Source organism: Nelumbo lutea, chromosome 7, assembly GCF_056320005.1.
Source record: "Nelumbo lutea isolate HS-2025 chromosome 7, American lotus-T2T, whole genome shotgun sequence".
NCBI classification, from domain to species: domain Eukaryota; kingdom Viridiplantae; phylum Streptophyta; class Magnoliopsida; order Proteales; family Nelumbonaceae; genus Nelumbo; species Nelumbo lutea.
Window position 1 is genome coordinate 52003507 of NC_142690.1, and position 26316 is coordinate 52029822.

Below are 26316 nucleotides of genomic sequence, written 5' to 3' on the forward strand. Positions count from 1 at the left end.
ACAAACTTGTATATCTTACTTAATCATGGAATCCGAATTCATAACCTTAGCGGCTATTGGAAAGAGGCTGAATGAATTATGAATTTATTCTTTGGATATAAAACATTGACTTAGTCCTATGCCTCCAATTTCTATTTACTGTGATAGTGAAGTAACTCTGTCGAGAGCTTATAATGGTACCTACAATTGTAAGTAAAAGCATATAAGTCTGAGACATGAATTTGTTAGGCAACTGATTCAAGATGGAGTCATCACTATAACTTATGTGAGATCAATTAAAAACATGGTTGATCATCTTACCAAAGGTTTTCCTTGAGAATTGGTAAGAATAACAACTAAAGAGATGAGATTAAAACATTTTACTTAGTCACATGTAACGGTAACCAACCTTAACTGAAAACATCAGTATTAGGTTTAATGGGTAACAATAAGTGTTAGACAGTTATGCCCTTAGCTCCAATCAAATTGATGTATCTTTTGACATTTATTGTAAATGAATAAAGTACATAATTGATTCATGTCATTGTGGTGTGTTTCTATGTAATACCCTTAAACTGGACACTTATGAGACTTGTGTTAATTTAGAATCTTTACAACCGTTGGATAGATTTGGGGAGATTTATCCTACCAAGGCTAACACTAATGTGCCACAAAGTTGGTTGGAGTGGCTTGTCTCAACCGCCAGGGTGAGACCTAAGGTACATGCAATGTGGGTTTTCTTGAAACCCTGAACCAGACCAAAATTCCAGTATTGCCCTAGACCTTGGAGATACTTGGGAAAAACTAGAATGTTACACCTGACCCCTAGACTTGATTATGGTACTCCACAAGGTGTTGGATTGGGATGTCTTTGATATGCCAATCAATGAGATCCTTAGAGGGAGTCAAAACCTGTGTATGTTGGGACAGTCCAAGAATTCATCTGAGTGGGTGATCATAGTGACATGATCAACCCCTTTGTCAGACAAAGTGAATGATTGGGGAATGCACTCTATCTGATGGAAACCTAAACTGCTGGTAGTTGATTTCAACCGTTGAAATTTGTTTTGCAAAATATATTTATATAGAGATATACTTATATATATTATAATTTGAAAATGTTTACAAAAGGTTTTAATTCCTAGGATCCATGTGAGTAGAGAGTGCAACATTGTTCCTTGCAGCCAAGGTAGAGGTCCTCTCTTGTCGGGTAGTGTTTGATCATTATGGGCTGAGAGGTTAATTGTAAGACCATTGAGGGCAATGTCTGATGGGCTAATCTTGCATCTGCCCACAATCCTTAGGTTTTCATTAGGTGGTTGGACCCAATGACCATTTAGTGTAATTGTTGGGCCTATTAAAAGCCCATGATGATGGACTTAGGGGTTCATTGTCTCCTACAGTGAATTTGGTCAGGCCTTGTAATAAAGGCTGGGCTGAACCCATGTGACTGATGTGTAAATCAATGTTTGGGTGCCACGCCATACAAAGAGAGCCAACTAGGTAGCAGGCTAAGGGGTAAGTGATGAGACCAAAACGAACCCTAATTTTATCCCCTAATATTCACTCTTTTACATTTATTTAGCACTTACATGGACTCATTACTCTTGTATTTCGATTCAGGGCAATAAAGAAGGCAATTGGAAGAAAACATGGCAAATCGGGTGATTTTGCACAATTTCGGCGACAGTCAGTAATCTGGGCCTAACTCTCAATTCCGGACACCGAATTGGACAATTCAAGAAGCAATAGAAATATGAAAGGAAGACCCACAACTTTTATGTTTTGGGTTTTGACAGATTCGGCCCGCATCGAGTACGAAAATGAGCCCAAAGTCGGAGCAAGTTCGCAGTTAGGCCCATTTCACAACTTAAGCCCAACTCGTAGAAGTACCTTGAAGCAGCCCAACTCGAATTCAAGAGTTAAGAGTCCGAATTTTGAATGTAATCTCCAATGAGAGAGTTTTATCAGATCTAAAGTCTTGAATGCAATCTTAGAGAGATAAGAAGATTGATATTATAGCATTAGATAAGAGATAGGATAGGATTAGTTCAAGATAAGATCAAAACTCCCTAAGGATAAGATGATCTCCTAGAAGGAGTTGGAAAACAGCCCTCTCCTTTGGCTATATAAAGAGGGGGGCGAACTAGCTCCAGAAATCACTCATTCCAAGATCCAAGAGATCATCAAGAAGACCAAGAAGCAAGAAGGCAGTTCGGCTATGGAGAAGAAGAGCATGGAGATTGCGCAAATCATGAGTAGCTAAGCTTCTTTTTCTGGTTCAAGGGGGGAGGTTCGATTGTGTCATTGTGAGGTTCTGTAGTTACTTTATTTTCTTTTTTTTTAATTCAAGTATTCATTGGTTCTTGTGCACATTTTTATTGGATGTTAATGTTAATTAGTCTAACAAACTGAATTAATGTTGATTTTCCTACTGCTATCCATGATTTCGGTGATCCGTAATTGTCACGAATAATGGTACAAGTAGCAATTAGGTTGTTATATTTTTGGGTCAATTGTTCGTGATAGCCTTTGACCAATGTTTTAACATGGTTCAACCTAAAAGAATCGATGGAACAAAATTCAGTAATTGCAGCTATCTCAATTATTGTTATTTTGGTTTAACTGTTTTCACAAATCTTAATGCTATCATTGTTTAACATGGAACGCTATTGTACCCAGTTGAGTGGTGATAAGTTTTGATCGAATGTTGGGTTTGGTCAACTGAATTAGGAAAATACAAGGTTTATTATGGCTATCCTAATAAATCTAAGGTTAAATGCTTGAATTGCAAGAATGCTGAATTGTACCTAGGATCGATGGCCAATCGATTCAACCCGAACCCTTGAACCAGGATTCGGTAAGACTGATTTTCTCTTGTTTGCTTAGTTTGTTATTCTTTTAATTTTAGTTATTTAATTTTCCCACACAATTACATTACCCATTCGGCTAAGAGATTACTGATTTGCTCCCTGTGGGATTCGACCTAGAACCACTTTTACTGCAAATATTTTATTGTGGGACTAGTAATAATTTTGAGGGCTTCGACAAACCCGTCAAAATTTTGGCGCCGTTGCTGATGAGCAACTTTAATTTCTTAGCTATTACCTTCCTCTTGTTAACCTCTTTTGTTTTATGACTCGTGCTTCTCAACGAGGTGAACTCGAGTACAATCCTGAAATTGAGAGGACCACCCGTCGTTTAAGAAATGAGGCGAAGCAAAGGAAGGATCGTTCACCAAAGAAGGTGAATTCAGATTGTGATCTTCCCATATTCGAAGAAGTAGAAAGAATGGCTGACAGAGAGAGGACATTAAGAGAGTTGACTGCACCAATTATGAACCAACAACCTTTATGCATCACGTACCCCACTCTTGAGGTAGCCTTTGAACTCAAATCTGGTTTGATTCAATTATTACCTTTGTTTCATGATTTCTTAGGTGAGGACTCTCACAAACATTTAAAGGAATTTCATGTCGTATGTTCAAGCATGAAACCCCACGGTATGACCGAGGACCAGGTAAAACTCATAGCCTTTCCATTTACTTTAAGAGATAAAGCAAATGATTGGTTTTATATTCTCCCTCCCGGTTCTGTATGCACATGGGATGAAATGAATATGATATTTTTAGATAAATATTTTCCTGCATCCCGGGCTGCAAATATAAGAAAAGAAATATGTGGAGTTCAGCAGTTTGGTGGTGAGACATTATATGAATATTGGGAAAGGTTTAAGCAACTTGTTGCTAGTTGTCCCCACCACCAAATTCCTGAACAATTGTTAATCCAATACTTCTATGAAGAGCTTCAGCCCATGGATAGAAGTATGGTCGATGCAGCCAGTGGAGGAGCCTTGGTGAACAAGACACCCGAAGCGCCCAGGGAGTTAATCTCCAACATGGCCGAAAATTCACAACAGTTCGGTGCTAGGACAGACGGTACCATTAGACGGGTTAATGAGGTAAGCCATGTAAATTTAGAAAATCATATTTCTGACCTAACTGCTTTGGTAAGACAACTCGTTGTAGGACAAGTACAAACTGCCAGGGTGTGTGGTATCTGTTCGATTCCTGGCCATCCTATGGACATGTGTCCATCATTGCAAGATGGTTCGATGCAGCAAGTCAATGCCGTAGGAGGATTCCCGGGCCAGCCCCAACGAAAGTATGACCCCTACTCCAATTATTACAATCCGGGGTGGAGAGATCACCCAAACCTAAGCTACGGGAACCAAGGAGGACAACAGCAATACCAGCCCCATTTTTCAGTCAACAACCCCAGTTTTCAACACCCATCACAGCGCAAGGCCAACCCTCGAATTCAGGTATGTCATCAAAAGATATAGTTAAGGCTCTAGCTACTAATACTCAGCAATTTCAACAGGAAACAAGAGCCAGCATTCAGAATTTGGGGAACCAAATCAGCCAACTTGCCACTGCCGTTAGCAAGTTGGAGGTGCAGAGCTCCAGGAAACTACCATCACAAACGGTTGTCAACCCCAAGGAGAATGTAAGTGCAGTGGTGCTGAGAAGCGGGAAGGAACTGCAGCTAGAACCTACCTCACCAAGGAAGGTGGATAAAAGACAAGAAGAAGACAAGGTGCAGGACTCAAGAGTTAGAGAGAACGTTTCAGCCATGATCAAGAGGACCTTACCAGAAAAACATGCTGATCCAGAAGGGATTGTTGAGAATGCAACTGTGCAGGAATTTTTTGAAAAAGATATGAATGAGGAGCTAGAATCGAGTGCACAATTGGATACGAAGGCCCCTATTCCAGATTTGAACCCGGCCATGATGGATGGAAGGGGAGCACACCGAAAGCTGAAACCATGAGAGCTAAAGTAGCAAAGGAGGACGTCGAGCATAACGACGTTAAACAATTGCGCTTGTGGGAGGCAACCCATTGTGTTTAGTTAATTTTGTTATTTTGTTTGGTTTTGATTTTTGTGTTTAGCAGGAACCCAACAAGACAAATAGGGAAGTACCCCCAAATCCTTCTACTTTATGCATAATCACATACATTGGGGACAATGTATAACTTAAGTGTGGGGGGATTAGGAAAATCTGATGGAAATTTGGGATACCTTACCTTGTTCAAATTTCTGCTCCCGGAAACTTATCCTTGAACGATTTCAACTTATCAGGAATCATGTGCTTAGGCTGAATAGATAAGATAGGATGCAAGCATGACTAACTGAATCTTTCTTGGCTGCATATGGTACCTCATGATTTTAATCGATCAATAGGCAAGATGCATAAGGGTTTGATTGATTTTTACATAATTATCTATCAAACATGGGTTGATTATTCTAGAACTTGCTGTGTTAGGCATATAGAGACCACGATCAATGAATTCATTGATCAGGTGGTGTAACCCTGTGATTCTTGTGAAAAAAAAAAAGAGAGTTTGAAACTAAAATTGTGACTAATGTGAGATGGAGCATAAAATGCACTCACATCTAGAAACAAAAAACAAGTGTGAGATGGAGCATAAAATGCACTCACATCTAGAAATGAAAGCAAGTGTGAGATGGAGCATAAAATGCACTCACATCTTGAAAAGAAGGCAAGGGTGAGATGGAGCATAAAATGCACTCACCCTAGAACCCCAACCCCATTCTCACATTCAGATCCTAAGAATTCATACTAAGTGGTGAAGATGTGATACATAGCAAGCTTATGGCAATAAGCACACCTTGTTTTGGTTCAAAGGAAAGTAATTGCATCTGGCTGAATTGGTTTGTTAAAAGCAATGAGCACCCGTGCAGTCCAAGGAGTTTCAGCCCTGGAAGGCTTGTCTCCTTGACTATCGGTTTAACTTGGGACCATGAGGAATGGTGATTTGTGATCACTCTTGGACAAGAAATAGGGGAGAAAGAGATGAAAAGGGAAAGGTTACCAAGTCTGAACTAAAGCATGAAATGAACCAGGCCTCATGTAGAGAAAAAGAAAGATTGAAAATCAATAGTTAGTCTCTCTTGTGTTACTTGAGTTTTTGCCTTGCCCAAGGACGGGCAAAGTTTAAGTGTGGGGGGATTTGATGAGACCAAAACGAACCCTAATTTTATCCCCTAATATTCACTCTTTTACATTTATTTAGCACTTACATGGACTCATTACTCTTGTATTTCGATTCAGGGCAATAAAGAAGGCAATTGGAAGAAAACATGGCAAATCGGGTGATTTTGCACAATTTCGGCGACAGTCAGTAATCTGGGCCTAACTCTCAATTCCGGACACCGAATTGGACAATTCAAGAAGCAATAGAAATATGAAAGGAAGACCCACAACTTTTATGTTTTGGGTTTTGACAGATTCGGCCCGCATCGAGTACGAAAATGAGCCCAAAGTCGGAGCAAGTTCGCAGTTAGGCCCATTCCACAACTTAAGCCCAACTCGTAGAAGTACCTTGAAGCAGCCCAACTCGAATTCAAGAGTTAAGAGTCCGAATTTTGAATGTAATCTCTAATGAGAGAGTTTTATCAGATCTAAAGTCTTGAATGTAATCTTAGAGAGATAAGAAGATTGAGATTATAGCATTAGATAAGAGATAGGATAGGATTAGTTCAAGATAAGATCAAAACTCCCTAAGGATAAGATGATCTCTTAGAAGGAGTTGGAAAACAGCCCTCTCCTTTGGCTATATAAAGAGGGGGGCGAACTAGCTCCAGAAATCACTCATTCCAAGATCCAAGAGATCATCAAGAAGACCAAGAAGCAAGAAGGCAGTTCGGCTATGGAGAAGAAGAGCATGGAGATTGCGCAAATCATGAGTAGCTAAGCTTCTTTTTCTGGTTCAAGGGGGGAGGTTCGATTGTGTCATTGTGAGGTTCTGTAGTTACTTTATTTTCTTTTTTTTTAATTTAAGTATTCATTGGTTCTTGTGCACATTTTTATTGGATGTTAATGTTAATTAGTCTAACAAACTGAATTAATGTTGATTTTCCTACTGCTATCCATGATTTCGGTGATCCGTAATTGTCACGAATAATGGTACAAGTAGCAATTAGGTTGTTATATTTTTGGGTCAATTGTTCGTGACAGCCTTTGACCAATGTTTTAACATGGTTCAACCTAAAAGAATCGATGGAACAAAATTCAGTAATTGCAGCTATCTCAATTATTGTTATTTTGGTTTAACTGTTTTCACAAATCTTAATGCTATCATTGTTTAACATGGAACGCTATCGTACCCAGTTGAGTGGTGATAAGTTTTGATCGAATGTTGGGTTTGGTCAACTGAATTAGGAAAATACAAGGTTTATTATGGCTATCCTAATAAATCTAAGGTTAAATGCTTGAATTGCAAGAATGCTGAATTGTACCTAGGATCGATGGCCAATCGATTCAGCCCGAACCCTTGAACCAGGATTCGGTAAGACTGATTTTCTCTTGTTTGCTTAGTTTGTTATTCTTTTAATTTTAGTTATTTAATTTTCCCACACAATTACATTACCCATTCGGCTAAGAGATTACTGATTTGCTCTTTGTGGGATTCGACCTAGAACCACTTTTACTGCAAATATTTTATTGTTGGACTAGTAATAATTTTGAGGGCTTCGACAAACCCGTCAGTAAGTGAGCACATAATCTTAATGGGCCTAAAGCCCAATTCGAACTATGCTTAAATTAGTTAATAAAAATGAGGCAAGATAGGATTTATAATCTAATTAGGGTTAGCTAAAGGATAAGATAAATCTTATCCATTCAAGAGAAATCCAAATATCAGATTTGGATTAAGGAACTCTCTCCGGTCAGGAGGCTGGTCTTGAGAAGGCTATAAATAAAGGGGGCGAATTCCTCAGTTACACAACACAACAACCTATAGAATTCTCTCATATTCTTGCCATCCCTACCCAGTTTGATCTCCTCTTGAGGAATTGATCAAGAAAGGTTCTTGATATTGTTTTTTAACTGAATAAACAATCTAAAGTCGTGCTCACCAGCCCATGTTTGATTTTTGCTGAAGGATCTTGGTTCTTGCTCAAGAGTCATCTTGTTAATCCTGCTTCATTACACACTGTATCATTTTCAATGGAAGCGGGTTTTGGTATTCTCCTTGGGCATGAGCACCTTCATTGAAAGTTACTGCTACTTCATATTAGGTATATACCTCTCCTCTCTTTTGGTTTCAGATCTGATCTAGTTTTGAATGCAAGAATGATCATTGAAAATGCAGTTTTCTAAAATAGGAAATGTGATTCCCAGATGGGAGAGAGAGAAAATTTTTAAAATTTGCCCAACCTTCCTACAGGGTTTGGCCATCCATATGATGGATCTCTCATCCCCTCAACAAGTTACAACAATATGACTATTAGCACCAACATTGAGAAATTTCCCATCGCAACATAAACAATGTTGTCCGTTATGATGAGAGGTTGAGTTAAACTCTTAATGAAGTTTTGAAATCTGTCAAATAATGGAACACATAGTGGAACATCACCTATATGAACATAGAAGTGGTGCCGCTTCTCATGAGAGCTTAGATTTGCTCTCGAGATTATTAATGAAACCAGGAAAGAAGCACATGGCCATAACAATGGTGAGCAAAATTTGAAACTCTTGTAGAGACTGAACATTTTTGTATGTATGGGTATCTCTGGTTTGTCTTGAGAATAATTGGTTTAAGGTCTTTCCACCAATAACTTTGACAAGGCTTTGAGATATCTGTACTAATAAAAGGTTTAAGTTATGAAACACCCTTTGTATGCATAACTATGTCATATTAGTTTGGCTTGAGAATGACCTATGTAATTAATCAATCAAAGTGGTGGATTGTTAGATTTTAAACTTATTAGAGATTAAATCCAATGGAACTTGATTGATCAATTACATGACAAACATACCTGCACATATATCTTGAAAAATAGCTTTTTCTCTTTACTAAAACCAGTTTTTAACTTGCCCCTTCCTTAGATATTAAAGGGAGAGTATGGAGGCTTTTTGCCATGTAACACACACGCACATGTGTGCATGTGTGTATGCGACACAATGAGGCACTTTATTGGCACACTTTGCTCACCCCCGCGTGGCTCGCAAATGGTGGCTTTGACTTTTGGTGTGAGGCTGACCATTGATGTTTTAATGGCCACGATTCGATCAGGTGTGATCAAGAGACACTTTCAAAGTTAACAGTCATTAACTGTTAACTACCTTTTTAATAGTCACAATTTTTGAAATTGTGTCTATTCAAGGAGCCTTTTTTGAATCGGCACCTTCCTTTGCTCCATGACTTCATAAATTATTTAAGGAGCGTGAATCAAGCAATTGCAAAAACAAGTTTTGAAAATCACTCTTGTCTCTCTCAGTCTGATATGCTATTGTCTCTCAGAAGGTTTCTTCGGAGACTCTTCAACTTTGCTGATTGCAGATTCTCGCCCAAGTCTCTATTGTATCCTGTGAATGGATTTTCCTGTAACCTAATAGCAAACTCAGTGGAACTGAATAGGGGTAAATAACATTCTAAAGACAGTGTCTTCATACGCACCTCAGAGCTTCTCCTCCAACTTTTAGTGACCCCAATTCCCAACAAATTCAAGTACTCACCAATTCCCATGAGATTGCCATTAGAGAACAAAGACTGGTGATGCACATACTAATAGTAGTCCTTCGATGGAGGGTGGGTCTCTATATATAAAACTACATCATCTTCTCTTTTTTAATAGTATTTTTTCTTAGACTATTGTGAGTCAAACACTGGCTTTGGTGATTACACATGATGGACACTAGACTCGAGATGAATTTTTTCGAACAGATCCAAATCCAAATATAATGTATCTACCTCAAAATGTCAGCTAGAGTTGGTGGAGGACGAGATGACCCATGGTTCCATGGATGGCATGTTAGATAGTTTTGTATGCCCTTAGCTTCAATCAAAACGATGTACTTTATGAGTTTATTGTAAACGAATAAAAGTGCATATTTGATTCATGTTCCCTTGGTATGTTTCTGTGTAATACCCTTAAACTGGACACTTAATGAGACTCATGTTAGTTTAGAATGTTCACAGCCAGTGGGTCGGTCTGGGGATACCTATCCTGACAAGGCTGACACTGTGGTGCCACCAAGTCGGTTGGGGTGGCTTGTCTCAGCTACCAGGGTGAGACCCTAGGCACATACAGTGTGGGATTAATTGAACCTTTGAACTGGACCAGATTTCCATTATTTCCCTGGACCTTGGAGATTGATGGGCAAAACTGGAAAGTTACACCCGACCCCTAGACTCGATTATGATATTGCACTAGGTGTCGGATTGGGCTGTCTTTGATATACCAATTAGTGAGATCCTTAGCGGGGGTCAAAACCTGGGTATGTTGGGATAGTCTGAGAATTCATCTGAGTGGGTGATCATAGTGACAGGATCAGCCCCTTTGTTGGACAAAGGTAATGATCAGGGATGCACTCTCACTGATGGAAACCAAGACTACCAGCAGCCAATTTCAATCGTTGAGATTTGTTTTGCAAAATATATTTTATATGAGATATAAAAAGTATATATATTATGGTTTTGAAATGTTTGCAAAAGGTTTTAATTCCCGGGATCCATACTTGAGAGAGTGCAACACTGTTCCTTGCAACCTAGGGAGAGGTCTTCTCTTGTTGGGCAGTGTATGATCATTATGGCTGAGAGGTTAAGTGTAAGGCCATTGAGGATAATACCTGATGAGCTAATCTTGCATCTGCCCACAGTCCTTGGGTGTTACAAGGTGGCTTGGCCCAGGGACCACTTAGGGTAAGTGTTGGGCCCATAGAGCCCATCTGATGGGTTTCAGGGGGTGCACTGTCCATAACAGTGTATTCGGCCAGGCCTTGTAACAAATGATAGGCTGAACCCATGTGACTGATGTGTAGACCAATGTTTGAGTCCCACGCCATACAAGGAAGCCCAACTGGGCATCAGTTTGGAAGGTTTAATGAATACATAACCCTAAATGGGCCTTAAGCCCATTTCAAACTAGACTAATTTTATTAGTCTTTAAGGGGCGAATTCTGAGATAAGATCAGCTGATAGGATTGGGCCCACACCCTATCCACTCAAAGATTCCAAGATCTAAATGAGATTTAGATTTGGAAACTTCCTAATTAGATTAGGAACTGGCTGATCTAATCTACAGATAAGATAAGGTTTATCCCTTATCTTAAAGGGACTTCTAATCCAGATATGATTTGGGTTAGCAACTCCTAATGAGATTAGGAGCTGATCTCTTTAAGTCTATAAAAGGAAGAGGGGGCGGCAGCCTTTAGACACACAATCACCAGCAACAGTCTTGTCTTCAGAGCTGAGATCACAGATGAGAGAATTCTACACCCTGCAAATTCTCTCTAGCCGTCTCCTTCCTGCAGCCGCCGCCTATAGCAGTTCGATCTCCATTGCTTGGGAGAAATCAAGATCAGATCTTGATTCCAATCTTTTGGAGAAAAGATTGGTAGGAGTTGTATTCACTAGCCGCTCAGGTGATTCTTGGGAAGAATCAAGTTCTTAGGAAGGACACTGCTGATTCTGCTCCACCCTGCACTGCGCCATCTTCAGTGGGAGCAGATTTTGGTTTCTACCTTGGGCGTGAACACCTCCGTTGAGAGATATTATTTCTCTGTATCAGGTATTATCTCTCTCTCCTCTTTTTGGTTCAGATCTGGTTCAGTTTATGGTTCAAGAATGATCATTGAAAATATGATTTTCTAAATAGGGAATTCGATTCCCAATTGAAGGGAAAGAAAAATTTTTGAAATTCGCCCCCCCCTTTATTCCGCAATCTTGGGCGTCCATATGATGGTTTCCTATCCCTTCAGGAAAACAATCATCAACTTTATGTTTACTTTCAGGAAAAACTTCCCTAGTTTGTTTTGCTTTGTAACAAACATCACATGGCTTATCACTTTTAGGTTTATTGTTCAATTTATCTACTTTAGGAAGAAGAGATAATATTTGTTTAGACGGATGCCCTAATCTGCGATAACACAACTCCCATTCACTTATTCCACTTGTCTGATTTGCTCGAACCAGTGCTGCTCCTCTAAACTGATAGACCCCATCACACTGTTCACCCACTCCAATCAGAGTCCTCGAGGTTTGGTCCTGTATCACGCACAGCTTGTCAGTAAAAGTGATAGTACAATTTATCTCTTGCAATAATTTAGCTACAGAAATAAGAGTGCAGTTCATTCTTGGTACGAAAAGCACATGATGCAAATAAATATTTCCACCCAAATGCAAAGTCCCTTCCTTCACTGCAGTAGCTTGCTTCCCATTAGGAAGTTCAACCGGACATGGCATAATATTCTGGACTTCAATCAACAAATTAATGTCTCTAGTCATATGGTGCGACGCCCCGGATTCAATTATCCAATCAGTAAAACTTTTCTTATCAGAAAGTTTTTCACCAGATTTTTGTGAATTCAGAATATTGAGAAGGGTTGTCCATTGATCTCCGCTCAGCCCGGAAACCCTCTATAGTCATGATCATTTGTGGTTCCAACTTTCTGTCCTCCATTCTCACTTCCCGTTGCTTGGACAGTGTTTGCTCTTGCCTTGTTTCCTCGTCCTCGTCCACCCGAACCACTTAGCCCGCGGCCTCCTCCTTTCCCGGTTAAGCATGGTCTATCTCCCCACCATTCCAGATATCCAATCACCTGGAAGCAGTCCATTGTTTCATATCCGGATTTTCCATAGTGTGTACAACTCACGCTTTTATCCTTTGTACGTGCAACAATTGCTTTTGCACCAGCATGTACTGCAAAACCCACAGCATCACTTCGTTCTTCTTTGCTCTTGGCTATACTTTGATGCCTTTCCTCTTGAATGACCATTGCATTCAAATTCGGCAATGACTCTATGCTCAAAATATTCAAACGTACGGTGCCATAAGTTGCGTCATCAAGACCCATCAAGAACTGATGTACCCTCTCTTCTTCTCGCTTCTTTTCAAGTATGGTCGCAATTTTGCAGTTGCAACTGCTACAGCGACATGTGGGTACTGGATCATATTCTGCCAGCTCGTCCCACATGACCTTCAGCTTCCCGTAGTAAGCCATCCCTGCTTGTCCCTGTTGTTTACAAGCTGCCAAATCAGCCTTCAATTGATGAACTCGCGGTCCAGTCCCAATAGAGAATCTCTGTCTCAGATCCTCCCACAAGTCTTTCACACTCTCCGTATATGATTTAGTGGTTTGCAAGGTTGGTTCGATTGTTTTGAAAATCCATGCAACCAGCATTGAATTTACCATCCACTAATCTTCGATATCAGTCGAATCATTTGTTGGTTTATCCAACTTTCAGTCAATGAACCCGAGCTTTCTCTTTGGTTTGAGGGTGTTCCTCATAGATCTCGCCCACTCCTCATAGTTCTCACCTTTCAATTGGACAGGTGAGATGATCATTCTAGGGTTGTCAGATGGGTGCAAGTAGTATGGCGAGAAGATGACCATGTCCCTCCCTGCACCTTTCCTGCTGTCTTCTTCTCCACCGGTCATGGTGGAAAAACTGTTGACAGAAAGCTCCTGGCCGCGGTAGGCGAGTCTGGACTCATCCAAGTCTTCGATCTCAAGGAACAGATTCCCTGTGTCAGCTATGCGACCACTCTCACTTGGTCCGACTCGTTAGGTACCTCGGACTGGGTAAAAGCGTCAGGTGTGGCGATGATACCCTCGTCAAGTTCTGGGATTGCCGCAGTCGGGCTTGACTTCAATGGTTTTTGGCACCAGGATTCTTCTGCACGCCTTGATAACCAACACTGCGTCCAATGGGGGGTTGCTTCGCCCAGGAAGAGTGCAGCGCACAGTTACGAGTGCGCCACTACTCTGTTTCTGTTTGTCAACAGAAAGACGACAACGACGGTGCCTGAAAATGGCACTCTTGCGCCGCTTGTACCTCCTGTGATCGCTGAACTTCTTAGCTTCAGAGACGGAACCATTTCACAAGGATTTCGTCCGATGCAAGGCTGCTTCGCCCAGGAAGAGTGCAGCGAACAGTTACAGGTGCGCCGCTGCTCTGTTTCTGTTTGTCGACAGAGAGACGATGACAAGGGTGCCTGAAAATGGCACTCTCGCGCCGCTTGTATCTCCTATGATCGCAGACCTTCTTCGCTTCAGAGACCGAATCGTTTCACAAGGACTTCGTCCGATGGGGAGTTGTTTCGCCCAGGAAGAGTGCAGCGCACAGTTACGGGTGCACCACTGCTCTGTTTTTGTTTGCCGATAGAGGAACGAAGACAGACCTTCCTCTTCTACTTCTCGAAGCACCCTCTGATACCATGAAAACTTTGTGGAAATTCTTCTTCTTGTCCTTTATTTTGAGAGGTACATCCCTATATATACAAATAGGAGACTCAGTTTCATTAGGAGTTGATTGTTCAAATACATCTAGGAATACAGAGCACCCACCGAAGGTTGCATTTCAGTAAGAAGGTTTCGTACAGATCTGGTTTCCAATAATATCCATTATCTAATGCCACATCACTGCCCTATTGGCAACAATGAGCTGCAGTTGGAAGAGACGCCAAATTTGGTGTTACTCCAATCCATGCCTTACCGATTTCTAAAGCACGGTTTGGAGCACTGTTTTTTTATAAAAAAACTATTCCAAACAAATACCCATTTCCTGAAGCACTGTTTCTTGGGATGTAGTGCTGATGTGGTGCCATTTTCTGAAGCAAGGGCAACGATACCAAACATCCAAACTTCAACAATAAAATTAATTTGATCGAATTTCACTCGAACATTCGATCGTGATCGTTAATTTGGAATTATACAGGCTTTTCAAATGAAGGAAGATCACTGGAGGCAATGATCCAAATGTCATTGGTTGGCAGCTGGTGATCGAAATTCAAAGTTCTTTCATAGTTTTGCTTCTTCGTTAATAGTGGCATAAAAATGTCAATTTCTTGGTTGTGTACTAATGATGGAAAATGGACAAATGATCCCCATGAGCTGGATTGTATGATTAATTCTTATTTTATTAGTATTTTCTCTAGTACTAATCTGGATTTACATTCTCTTAATAATGAAATGGCTCCTTTGGATATTACTGACGCAAAAACTAATATGTTGACTGTTCTGTTCTTACAGTTGGTGAAATCTGAGATACTCAATTTGATATAGATCCTATAAATAGGTGAATCAGGACCTAAAGATATGATATGATATGATACATCCTATATTAAATATATTATATGGATACTTTAAACCTTAGTTTTGATATCAAAGAAAGGTAAAGCATAGGAATGCAAATGGATTAGATCAGTTAGGGTAGCCCATATGTGACAGTTTTGCAAGCATAGAGCCTAGATTGTAGGCAAGATAGTGCACCGATTTGTTTCAATTCTGATGAAGTGGGGACACCATCGTTTTGTATCCCATTTTACTTCTTACGAAGCAAAGCAGAGGCGGACCTCAACAAAAGTAAAGCTGAAATTAATTACACTCATCCTATTTGCACTTGCATGCATTCAATTAAATAGTGCGGTTGATATATTCAATTTTTCTTTTTTATATTTGTATTTTGAAGATTTTAAATTATTTTGTACTTTTAGTTAGATCACTTAATATATGAAAATAGTTTTGGTACAAAATATCGAATGGCCCCATTGGAAAAAAATTCTTGGCTATGCCACTACATCAATTGTTTTGTTTTTTCTCCTTACTTCCCTTCTTTCTTTCTTCTTTTTTTTCAAGTATTGCAAACAGATAAAGCTTACATTGCAAATGGTATTTTCATGGCTGGTATGAAAGACAAGTGATGTTGTGGTCACTAAGGCTGTGTTTGGTTTGAAGGAGAAAGTAGGGAAAGGAAGGGAAAGGTAGGAAAACCTTTACAAATCTTATATAGGGTTCCCCGCCTTTCCTTTCTTTTCCTTACCTTTTCCTTCAAACCAAACATAGCCCAACGGAAATCGTATTCAATTCATTGATTTTTTTCTTGTGCAATGGCTTGTTTATAGGAAACTCACAACTTTCCAAAAACAGCAAGATTACTTAAAATAGTAAAATTTTTAATTGGACTCAAATTTGCCAAAGCATCGAATTTTAATGACATAAGATTTACTAATCAAATACAGATTCAAAACAAGGTAAAATGAATAAGAAACGTAATTTACTACATAAAAGGAATGTTTTTAGAGAAATGCCCGGAGGCCAAAACGGTGGAATTCCGGCATAGAAATACAATTGAATTTGATGGTGCGTGATCTGATGCTTTCTGTTGGAGAACAATTCAGACGTTGGATTGGTGAAATCGGCTGACGAAGCTGTAAGAAGACAGTAGTCAGAGTACCCGGGGTGGACACTCGGATATTTAAGTTAGTGAAGAGTATCTAGATGCTTAGAAAGTGAGAGTGCAAGAGAGCTATGAGAGGTAAATCATGCGTACCTTCTCTGATTAGTGGGTGCCTTTATATAGGTGCAGGTTGTTGTGGATTTCATCAAGTAGTGCATCCGCTATCTTCGAGAGAATGCGGCATACCGGTCCGCCCTACTCGGAAATGATTTCATGCTCGAAATTGACTTCCGAATGAAATGGTAGAGCTTATCCGATTGCCTCCAAAATGAATAGGGTGGGAGATTCAGAGACGATAATAGTCCAGAGGAGGTCAGCCACCACGTCACGTAGATTGCCAATTGAATCCCAATCAAAACGGAAGCAAATCACTTCTTATGCAAACTTGACCCTGTCAAGATGTTCGCAGATCGGCCCTGCCAAAGTGGTGCCGGACAGAGTTGAGAAAAGAGATATTTGTCAAACACGCAGTTTTCATCAAGATAATCATTTTGACATATTATTATTATATCTCAAAAACAGATGCCTGGATCAAATCTTACGGCTGTTTGAAGTGTCAACACTTGTTTGGTCACGTTTTATTCTTTTTTTTTGGGGGGGATCATGGGTCTCTAAGAACATTCCAGCAATTGTTCTACATTACTATCTAATTTAGCATTTTTGTAGATATTCTTTCTAAAAGTCGACAAAACTTTTATTCTAAAACTATTTTACAAAACTGCATACCAAGTGATTCTCACAAGACTTCTGGCTGTAAAAATGGGAAGATTCTTAGTTTGAACGTTCAGTTGCAAAAAGGAAAAGGTGTTAAAAGAACCCCTCTTACATGCATAGTTAAACAATATGCCCCCTCTCCATCACAATAACATGTTAAAAAGGGGGAAAACTAAAAATATATGATATGTCTAATTACCATACATGCATGTGACAAATTTGGCAGAATACTACTAAAAGATCAAGAATTGCAAGTAAAGGGGTAAGCTCAGAGTTCATACATTATTTGTCAAAAAGAGGATACAAGTTCAATGGTACTTCTAGGTTAGGTTTTGTATTCTCTATTAGATCAAACTTGAACAACACTTGTAAATTCCATAGCATGTAAATTGCTCAAGCTAACACATAAGAGGGAAAAAGAGAGAGAACACTGGTTTTTGGGTTGATGGTTCGACTGTTTAGTTTGAATGGATGGCCCATTCCGACAATAAAAATTTAAAAAATAATTAAAAATAAGAAGAATGACAAAAAACAATTGAACGGGTTGACAGGTTGTTGACCAATTCAACAGTTTTTGGCCAAGGACTAGTTTTAGGGTAAAACAATACCAGTTGCCTAGATGATTCTCAAGCCGAACAGTCTGATCATCTTGGTCAACAACGGTTCAAAAAACATGGAGAGGACTACATTGTGGTTGTATTTCAATCATCTTCTTCATCACTTCCTTTTATCTTTTTCCCTCTCTCTCTCTCCTTGTGCTTTCCTCTCAAAGCTTCTCAGAGCTTCTCTTACCTAACTCTCCCCTCCTAGGGCAAAAAAGCTGCATGACTTTTCCAATTGAATATCTCATTCTACGAGATCCTCCATTGGCCTTGGATTCTTCTCGCCTCCTCTATTGAAGCTGATGCTTCCTTACTACTCAATTCTCCAAACATAATACAATTGACCATCTCAGCTTCTTCTGGCCTTCTTCTTTGTGAAGCCTCAACTAAAGCCTCTAACTCCCTACTTTCTATAATTAGTGGCATGCATTGATCTCGGGCTAGAATACCTCTCCCTTGGATAATTCCACTACATATCAGAACCTTCTATTCACATCTCGTCGGGTCGTTGGACCACATTCAATAAACAAGTTGCCAACTTTGGACACCTCTTGCTCATCGTGAAGTGTGCGGTGGAGAGGTCGACAAACTGACTCCAACTCTTAATGGAGCCCATGGCCTGACCTGAGTACTGAAGGGTGGCTAGGCGAAATTTCAAAAATTTCTTTCTCCCATTTGGGAATCATATTCTCTAATTTAGAAAAATTGCATTTTTCAAGATTTGTTCATGAAACAAGCTGGACTACATCTGAAACCAAAAGTGGAAGAGGGACATACCTGATATGGAATATTAACAACTCCTAACGTAGGTGTTCACACCCAAAGAGGTCACCAAAACCCGCCTCCACTAAAGATGACACAGCTTATGTTGAGGTAGGATCAGCAAAGAGGTTCATCAACAAGAACCCTAATTCTTCAGCAAGAATCACGTAGGGTTTGTGGAGCACGACTTTAGATTGTTTCTTATAGAAAGAAACAATATAAAGAACTATTCTTGATAAGATCTAAGAGTGGAGGTCGAACTTGGTAGGGGCGGCAAGAGTTGAGGGAGAAAACTACAGAATGTTGAATGTCTTAAAACTGAGGAATTCACCCCCTTATTTATAACCTTCTTTGGATTAACTTCCTAATCGAATTAGGAAAGAGTCTCTTGATCCAAATCTAATATTTGGATCTGGACAGTTAAGTGGATAAGACATATCTTATCATCTTGTTGATCCTAATCAGATTACAAACCTAATTCGCCCCATTTAATTAAAACACTTAAGCCCAGTTCAATATGGGCTTTAGGCCCATTAAGTCATATGGCTCAGTTTCCCTTTTAAATGATGGCTAGTTTGGCTTTTTTTGTATGGTGTGGGACCCTATCATTGATCTCAACAAAAGCCATATGGGTTCAGCATAGCCTTCGTTACAAGGCCCGATTGAATTCACTACTGAAGATAGTGAACCCTGAGCCCATCAGTATGGGATCTTAGTAGGCCCAACATTTACACTAAATGGTCCCTAGGTCCAGCCACCTTATGAAGGCCCAAGGACTATGGACTTATATGAGATTAACCCATCAGGTATAACCCTAAATGGTCTTACACTTAACCTCTCAGCCCATAATGATCAACCACTACCCGACAAGAGAAGACCTCTCCCTTGACTATAAGGTATAGTGTTGCACTCTCTACTCATATGGATCATGAGAATTAAAACCTTTTGCAAACATTTTCTGAAACCATAATATATATGTATATCTCTATATAAATATATTTTAAAAAATAAATCTCAACAAGTTTGAAATCAACTACTGACAATTTAGGTTTTCATCAGAGAGTGTGCATTCCCCGATCATTCACTTTGTCCGACAAAGGAGTTGATTCTATCACTATGATCACCCACTTAGGTGAATTCTCAGACTACCCCAACATATCCAAGTTTTGACCCTCTCTAAGGATCTCACTGATTGACATATCAAAGACAACCCAATCCAACACCCAGTGCAGTACCATAATCGAATCTCAGGGTTAGGTGTAACTTTCAAATTTTTCCCATCTATCTCCAAGGTCTAGGGCATGATGAGAATAAAATTCATCATATTTTTATCCCCAAGTATTCTATCTTTTATACTGAATGAGTACTTAATTGGACTCATACTTCTTGTATTTCAGTGCAGGGCATGAAAGAAGGCATCAAGAGAAAAAGCAAGGCAAATCGCACATCCATACATCACATGTAGGGAAGAATTGATCCAATCAATTAATATCTATAAAGCCCATTTTTAGTCTATAATATTAATCATTAATATTATCTAGGTATATGGGCTGAATTAGGGTTTAACAGTTCGGCCCATACAACTTTATCTACGAAGTGGGCTTTTAGTAGTTTTAACAATTTAAAACTGGGCCTTTATAGGTTGGGCCGAATTAAACATTCAATCAATTATCAATCCTTAGGCCCATTAGTGGGATAAATAGGGCTGACATTCAGCCTTGATCAAACCCTAGATTCAGTCCAACCAGTTTGGACCAATCTAATTCAAATGGGTCTAGGGTATGATATTTAATTAAAGATTTAATTCAAGAAATTAATCTGAATTTAAATACTAATAAAAGAAAAACAAGAATCAGTCAGATAGGGCTATTCACACAATCCATCCTGCAAAACAGAGGTTAGATCCTAGTTTGCAGTTTCATAAACTGCAAATCGCAGATAGCAATTTTCCCATCTACGAAATCTCCTTTCTTGTGCCGCCATCTTCGCTCCAAAATAGAAAACCTAATTTCTATTAATAATTACATCAGATCGAATGCCTATACATTCAGTTTAAAAAATAAAAAATAAAAAAATTATTTTACAGACCAAATGTAATAAAATAATCAAGAAACTACAAAATTGCAGGTTCCCTGTGCCAATCAAGATTTCGATCTCCATGTGTACGAACGACCCATAAATCAAGAAAATTATAAAGAACAGTTCTAAATAATAATCAGATTTATAAAATTTAATTTTAGATTAATCACCCATCAACTGAAAACAAACTTTCCAGAAAAACCCTATAACTGCGCAAATTGAGTAGAATGCCTTCTGCCCATTTGCGTAGGTTCAGATTTGATCCATGATGTAGCTCATTGTGACACTAGAAAGTGCACTAACCATTCAAGTAGTAAAGTAATGAATCAAGTATCATTTCCACTAGGATTTAGGAAATAAGTATCAATACTAAATTGAGTACTTCTTATCTGATTAACAAATAAATCAAAACTTTAATGAAAGCTAAAAATCCTAAACTAACATCTATCTAAGCCATTGGCCCAATTGCCTTCAAATCAGGATAGAAGATTAAGCAGTAAATGCCAATCTCAGAATTCAGAAATCTATCAATTTGAATCATTCGAATAAATTAGGATTGAGCCTTGGTTTGGTTAGACCCCAAGCTCATGAACAGCCTCTTTCGAGTGCATATTCAATCTATGCATGAGTGATGATTCCCATATCTCTATTAAGGATCTAATCCTCATGCATGCATTTATTGAAACACATCTAAGGTATTAATTCAAAACTGAATTGATCACCAACTGAATTGTGCAAGTTATCTCTAATCTTGCATCCAATTCAGTTCTTGAATAATATATCTGAATTCCTAGAGTCTCTCTCAAGCACTCTAGGAATTCCAAGCTTTAGAACCATTCGGCCAATCTGAATTTTGTAGATCTGAATTCTCTTTCAAGCAATTCAGATCTTGCAATCTCAGGTATGTGAATTCAGATCTGAGTTTTGAAGGTTAATTGGCTGAATTAATCTACAATAACACCCTTATTCAAGAAACTTCAAGTACAATTCACAACCATTCGAATGAATCAAAAAGAATTTGATTGCTGAAGTGAAATTTTACAAGCTGAAATACATCAAGAAAGAATGGAAGAAGGAGAAAGAAGAAAGAAAATATAACAAAGAAACTGAGTTCAAATTAAAGGAGAATGAAACTATAATTGATTTATTAAAAAAGATCTCTGAATCACAAACCCCCAATTTCGAACTCACCTTCTCTTCTTGCTTGCTTGACTTGAACTTCCTTCAGCCCTTTTTCTTCTTCTTCCTTGCACCTAGCCTTCTTCTCTTCTCTTCTCTCAAGGTGCCAAAACATTTAAGAGTGGGAGAGCCTTCCTCTCAAGCAATTGAACACCTCTCCCCCCTTCTAGAGGCCTCCTTATATAGTTTTTCAAGGGGGCTCTTGCCCCTTCTTGAAGCCTCTAGAATGGGGTGTATTACACCCCTTTCTTGAACTTTCTAGATCTCTCTTGAAAGCCTCCTAAGGGCTGCTATTTGGTCTGCACTTAGGCTCTCTTTTAGCACATGATAGTTATGCTTTGAGTTGCTCTTTTGGGCTGAGAATGTGCCTTCTTTGCTGGGCCAAATTCTATTCTTAGCTAGGTTTTCTTTTCTTGGGTTTTCTCAAGGAATCCACTTGCTATTCTAGGGCCGAAGTGCTCTCTCTTGCTTCCACAACCGGGCTGGGCTGAATTTGGTCTCTTTGAAACTTTTTTCCTTGCATTTTTCCTTCATTTTCTTAGATTAATTACCCCCTGAAACTTATTCTTAGCATTAAGCTAAATTAAGGCAAAAATTAATAAAACCGACATAAAAATCCATGCCAAAGTCCTCAAAAATTATAGATAAATTGTAGGTTCATCAATCCAATTCAGTTCAAGACTTGAACCATGGCTCTAATACCACTGAAGGGATGAGATATCCATCATATGGATGCCCAAATCTTGCGGTATAGAATGGGCGAATTTTAAAAATTTCTCTCCATTCTACTGGGAATCGTATTCCCTATTTTAGAAAAATCATACTTTTCAATGATCAATCTTGAACAAAGAACCGAACCAGATCTGAATGAAAGTAGTAGGAGAGGGATATACCTGATATGGAAAAATAGTCTCTCCCAATGGAGGTGTTCACGCCCAAGGAATGAACCAAAAACTGCTCTCACTGAAGATGGCACAGTGCAGGATGGAGCATAATCAACAACGTTCTTCAAAAGAACCAGATCCTTCGCAAGTATCAGCTGGACGGCACGTGAGCACTACTTTCAGTCAGCCCTTTCACAAATGATTGATATCAAGATCCAATCTTGATCACTCCCACTGAGAATAAGAGATCAAACTGGCAGATATGGCGGCGGCAGAAAGGAGGCGACAAGAGAGATTTAGCACAGTGATGCTGAATTTTCTCTTCTATGATTTTAGCTCTGAAGAGGATGTGAATATTAATGTCTTCTAAAGGCTGCCACCCCCCACTCTCTACTCACATTAATCCCGAGAATTAAAATCTTTCTGCAAATGTTTGGAAACCATAATATATATATATATATATATATATATATATATATATATATGTATATCAGTATATAAATATATTTTGCAAAACAAAATTTCAAAGATTGAAATCGACTGCCGGTAGTCTTGGTTTCCATCAGAGAGAGTGCATCTCCAATCATTACATTTGTCTGACAATGGGGTTGATCCTATCACTATGATCACCCACTCAGATGAATTCTCTGACTATCCCAACATACCCAGGTTTTGACCCTCGTTAAGGATCTCACTGATTGGCATATCAAAGACAGCCCAATCCGATACCTAGTGCAGTATCATAATTGAGTCTAGGGGTCAAGTGTAACTTTCCAGTTTTGCCCATCAATCTCCAAAGTCTAGGGCCATACTGGAAATCTAGTCCGATTCAAAGATTCAATTAATCCTACACTGCATGTGCCTTGGGTCTCACTTTGGCGGCTGAGACAGGTCACCCCAACCTTTGGTAGCACACCAGTGTCAGCCTTGGTAGGATAAATCTCCCCAAACTTATCCAACGACTATGAACATTCTAAACTAACACAAGTCTCATAGGTGTCCAGTTTAAGGGTATTACACAAAAACACACCACAGGAACATGAATCAAATATGTACTTTATAAATTCATAATATACATCATTCTGATTGGACCTAAGGGCATACAATTGTCTAACAACTCGTAGATAGATTGGCATGTGCTCGAAAGAGGTTGTTCCTGCAATTAGGAAATCACCAACCCATAACTGAAATCAACTTCGGCTGGATAGCTTAATGATTTAATTACTGAACCAATTCTGCTAGCATTTTCGTGAAGCACTTTCTCTAATTAATTAAGGTGGTTTAATTTGAGAATACCTAGGTTAGTTTGTTAATTAGGAAGTAATTCCTCAATTTTTGGATTGTTAGATAACATAAGGCAGATTTAGTACTAGTAGTTGTTAGATTAATCCTCGTGGGAATGATACTCTACTCATCAGTATATTACTTGATTGGGTAGTGCACTTGCTAGTGTAGTCTTAATGCATCAAGTTTCTGGCGCCGTTGTTGGGGATTATCATAACAATATTAGGAATTATCTACTATTTCTAATCTGATATTGTATAATATATTCAAGTTGTGTGTGTATTAGTATCTTTAGGACTTTGACTTGTTCAGTATATGACATGCAGCAGTGGGAAGGAGAGCATCATCTACGATCTAGAGATTGACCGAACTCTTCACTGTCGCCTCAGAGCTTTGCAGCAAGGGAAAGCTGAAAGAACAAAGATGGTTGAGCAAAGGACTATGATGGACTATCCAAGCTGAAAGAACTAAGACATGGCTGAACTCTCTAGCATCTGGGTCGATCTCAACATGGGATGAAATGGACAGCCACTTCCTATCCAAGTATTTCCCTCCATCCAAGACTGCAAAGATATGGAATGATATTGCTACTTTTTCTCAACAGGAATGGGAACCATTATATGAGTCATGGGAGCACTACAAGGAATTATTGAGGAAGGTCCCTCATCATGGACTTCCCATCTGGCTCCAGGTTCCAACATTCTACAATGGATTGACTGAATCGAACAAGGCCATCATGGATGCTGTAGTTGGAGGGTCCATTAACAACAAGACACCTGAGTTTTCTCATGCACTTATTGCAGAAATGGCTGCAAAAAATTATCAGTGGCATTCCGGGAGAGCCCAAGTTAGGAGGCAACCTGGAAATCACAATGTAGACACCTATACAACACTATCTACACAAATTGGTGCCCTCAGCAAGAAGATCAATGACATGTAGTTGGCAGCCATGCACATTCAAGCAGTAGCCTGTGAATGGTGTGGGGGAGGTCATATCAGCACCAAATGCCAAGTTGGAAATCAGTTCATGCAGTCCCCCGAGCAAGTGGATTTTGTAGGGAATCTTCAAAGGCAGCAAGGTAACCACTATCCTCGTGCCTTTAACCCTGGATGGAGGAATCACCGCAATTTGTCATGGTCAAATCAAAATGTGGTGAAACCCCCCTCAAAATTTCACTCATCCAGAAAAGAAATTCAATTTAGAGGAGCTGATGACTAAATTCATATCAAGTGTAGAAACAAGATTTCATAATCAAGAGGCATCAATCAAGAATTTAGAGACTCAAGTGGGGCAGTTGGCACAAATGATATTCTCTAGAGTCCAAGGTGCCTTGCCCAGCAATACAGAGGCAAATCCAAGAGAGAAAGTGCAAGCCATTACCTTGAGGAGTGGTAAGGAGCTACAAGAGGTGGAAAAGAAAACAAAGGAAGAAGGTAAGATGGGCACAATTCCAGAAACCGAAAAGGAGGATGAGCAGTCAGATTCAAGGAAGGAGACAAGTCAAAAGCCACAAGTACCATTTCCTGATAGGCTTAAGCAACACAAAATGGAAAAGGAATTCAGTAAGTTTCTTGAAATTTTCAAGAGTTTACATATTAACATTCCTTTTGTAGATGCTTTAGCCCAAATGCCGCATTATGCAAAATTCCTTAAAGAAATATTGGCGAACAAAAGGAAATTGGGAGACGTGGCTATAGTTGCATTGAATGAAGAATGCTCAACAATTCTCCTCAACAAGTTGCCTCAAAAACTAAAAGATCCAGGGAGTTTCTCTATTCCTTGCAATATAGGAAATTTAAAGATTAATAAGGCATCGTGTGATTTAGAAGCTAGTATAAACTTGATGCCCTATTCGGTTTTTAAGAAATTAGGGTTGGGGGAACCCCAACCCACTAGAGTTGCATTGCAACTAGCTGATAGGTCCATCAAGCATCCTTGGGTAATCATAGAAGATGTGCTTGTTAAGGTTGATAAATTTATTTTTCTTATGGATTTCATAGTGTTAGACATGGAAGAGGACGTTGACGTTCCACTTATCCTAGGGCGGCCCTTCCTAGCTACAGGAAAGGCAATGATTGATGTCCAACAATGACAACTAAGCCTTAGGATTCAAGATGAGGAAGTAATTTTTAAGATGTCTGATGCTATGAAACATGCACCTTCTAGTGATGATTCATGTTATATTTTAGATGTCATTGACTATGTGGTTGGTGGGTGTTTTTAGGTCAATAGGTCAGCTGATCCCCTTGAGTTATGCATATAAGAAGGAGAAGCCATAATGGGAGACAATGAAGAAATTCAGAGCATGTTAGCATACCTGAATGCCAATCTGTAGTTTCAAGGAATGAAGTTCATCAAGTTGAGAGCTTGGATAGATCCTCAATGCCAAAAAGCAAGTCTAAAATCGAAGAGTCGCCTACCCTTGAGGTGAAACTAAAAGAATGGTAGGATCCATCTAATGGACGCCATGAAGGTTGCGGAATGGGTGGGCGAATTTCAAAAATTTTCCTACCTTCTGCCAACTGGGAATCATATTCCCTAAATTTAGAATACAAGATTCAAG

The 26316-nt window shown here is 39.3% G+C and overlaps 2 protein-coding genes and 2 non-coding genes across 4 annotated transcripts; 1 reads left to right on the plus strand and 3 right to left on the minus strand.

Moving 5' to 3' along the window:
• Positions 1–3639: 3639 nt before the first annotated feature.
• On the minus strand, positions 3640–3746 carry LOC148846382 (small nucleolar RNA R71). The gene has a single exon (XR_016102708.1). It is a non-coding gene; the product is annotated as a small nucleolar RNA R71 (small nucleolar RNA).
• An 8664-nt stretch (positions 3747–12410) lies between these two features.
• On the minus strand, positions 12411–13202 carry LOC148846383 (uncharacterized). Its single transcript, XM_088955966.1, has one exon. It carries the CDS (start codon positions 13200–13202, stop codon positions 12411–12413), a length of 792 nt encoding a protein of 263 aa, XP_088812092.1.
• An 11117-nt stretch (positions 13203–24319) lies between these two features.
• Positions 24320–24427, minus strand: LOC148846384 (small nucleolar RNA R71). The gene has a single exon (XR_016102703.1). It is a non-coding gene; the product is annotated as a small nucleolar RNA R71 (small nucleolar RNA).
• A 536-nt stretch (positions 24428–24963) lies between these two features.
• LOC148846385 (uncharacterized) lies at positions 24964–25845 on the plus strand. The gene has a single exon (XM_088955967.1). It carries the CDS (start codon positions 24964–24966, stop codon positions 25843–25845), a length of 882 nt encoding a protein of 293 aa, XP_088812093.1.
• Positions 25846–26316: the final 471 nt, after the last annotated feature.

What these genes read in the sequence shown, in the direction of transcription:
- LOC148846383 (XM_088955966.1), bottom strand. Translation starts at nt 13,202, where the DNA reads ATGGTAAATTCAATGCTGGTTGCATGGATTTTCAAAACAATCGAACCA.
- LOC148846385 (XM_088955967.1), top strand. Translation starts at nt 24,964, where the DNA reads ATGACTAAATTCATATCAAGTGTAGAAACAAGATTTCATAATCAAGAG.